Source organism: Micropterus dolomieu, unplaced genomic scaffold, assembly GCF_021292245.1.
Source record: "Micropterus dolomieu isolate WLL.071019.BEF.003 ecotype Adirondacks unplaced genomic scaffold, ASM2129224v1 contig_4515, whole genome shotgun sequence".
Classification (NCBI taxonomy): Eukaryota; Metazoa; Chordata; class Actinopteri; order Centrarchiformes; family Centrarchidae; genus Micropterus; species Micropterus dolomieu.
In genome coordinates, this window is record NW_025733505.1 from 18 (window position 1) to 1,293 (window position 1,276).

Here is a 1,276-nt window from a genome sequence, read left to right on the forward strand (position 1 = left end):
CTACCCATCTCCACCCCTTGGATCTTGATCCGACTCCTCCCCGTGGATCTCATGTACTGCATTGAGGTGTTACTGAACATTTCTGCCCCCCCACGGTATCAGAAATAGGGCGACGGCAGCTTTAACTGGTGATTTTTTTGGACCTGCCCCCACTACTAAAAACAAACAAACAAAACACTGAAAAATATAAGAAATCGAACCAAAAGTGAATAACTGGTCATTTATCACTTCGAGAGCTCCTCAAACTGACAGTCCTCAATCTGACAGTTCAGAATCACTGTCGTATCCATCCCAATCATTCTGGAAGTCCATACTTGTTCCAGTCAAAACTTGAGCATAGCAGTCTCTTGCATGCTTCATCATTCTGGTGACTTCTTGCTTCTTTCTCAAAGTTAAGGTGAGGAAACCCTTGAACCCTTCTTCATTTAGAGCCCACAGCTCACCTTATGGGAGTAAAACAAAAAATTATCAGAAAAAAAATTACAATGTAGAGTATAGTATTACAACACATTACTTAAATACGTACTTTGCAATGCCTCACTGGAAAGCTGGGATGACATCTCCTTGAGTGTGTCTGCACGAGTGGAGAGAGATTTCCAATGCTTTGCCATCTCAGAAAGAACAATCTTCTTCTCCTCCTCAAGTCTCCTTATTGCCATCACAACATCAAACGCCTTCCTCTTGATTTTCAAATCTACAGCGTCTGGGATACAGTTGTGGAAAATAAGTAAATTGTAAGTATGATTATTTTTCAAATAATATTTGATGATGATAATCTGGGATAAGGCATAATTGGTTTTGTGCTACTATGTGAATCAAACAAAATTGTCAACAGATTTGTGTACATACCACCATGTGAAAGTTGCCATGGCCAAACTGTCTCGTCAGAGAGAATGATGTCAAAGACGATTCTTTCTGTATCTGTACTGTTGTATTTTTCAACGACAGAGCTAAGAATGGCCTTCTCCTCTCTGATTTTGCGCCGAATCCGGGCCCGACCTTTGCTGCCATCGGTGTCTTTGTAAAGGCGCTGGGACCTTCTTTTAATGCTGGCCACCAGCACCTCCATTCTACTGGTCACCGCGTCAAGATCGGCATTCTTTTGGGATGTTGTTGCTGAGAAGAAAAGAAGTGTAAACATTTCACTTACATTTTCATGGCAGTAACTGAAACGAGCTAAGTCTCAGTGTAACACAGAACGCCACAGGGAAGTCATAAGGATTACCTTAACCTCTTACCTTAACCTCTTCCTCCTGGAGGAAGGACAGGTGAGTCT

At 41.9% G+C, this 1,276-nt stretch overlaps 1 protein-coding gene across 1 annotated transcript; it reads right to left on the minus strand.

Annotated features, from left to right (window-relative positions):
* Window positions 1–201: 201 nt before the first annotated feature.
* On the minus strand, window positions 202–1,242 carry LOC123964666. The gene is made up of 3 exons (XM_046041514.1): window positions 850–1,242; window positions 527–703; window positions 202–443 (listed from the first exon to the last, which is right to left on the minus strand). Exons 1-3 carry the CDS (start codon window positions 1,139–1,141, stop codon window positions 256–258), a joined length of 657 nt encoding a protein of 218 aa, XP_045897470.1. The 5' UTR covers window positions 1,142–1,242; the 3' UTR covers window positions 202–255.
* Between the last annotated feature and the right edge of the window lie 34 nt (window positions 1,243–1,276).

Bases quoted from the DNA above. Each gene is read 5' to 3' on its own strand.
- LOC123964666 (XM_046041514.1), bottom strand. From the start codon at position 1,141: ATGTTTACACTTCTTTTCTTCTCAGCAACAACATCCCAAAAGAATGCC. The intron at 704-849 runs GTATGTACACAA...ACTGTATCCCAG, and splicing joins ATGGCAACTTTCACATGGTG to ACGCTGTAGATTTGAAAATC. The intron at 444-526 runs GTACGTATTTAA...TACTCCCATAAG, and splicing joins TTCCAGTGAGGCATTGCAAA to GTGAGCTGTGGGCTCTAAAT.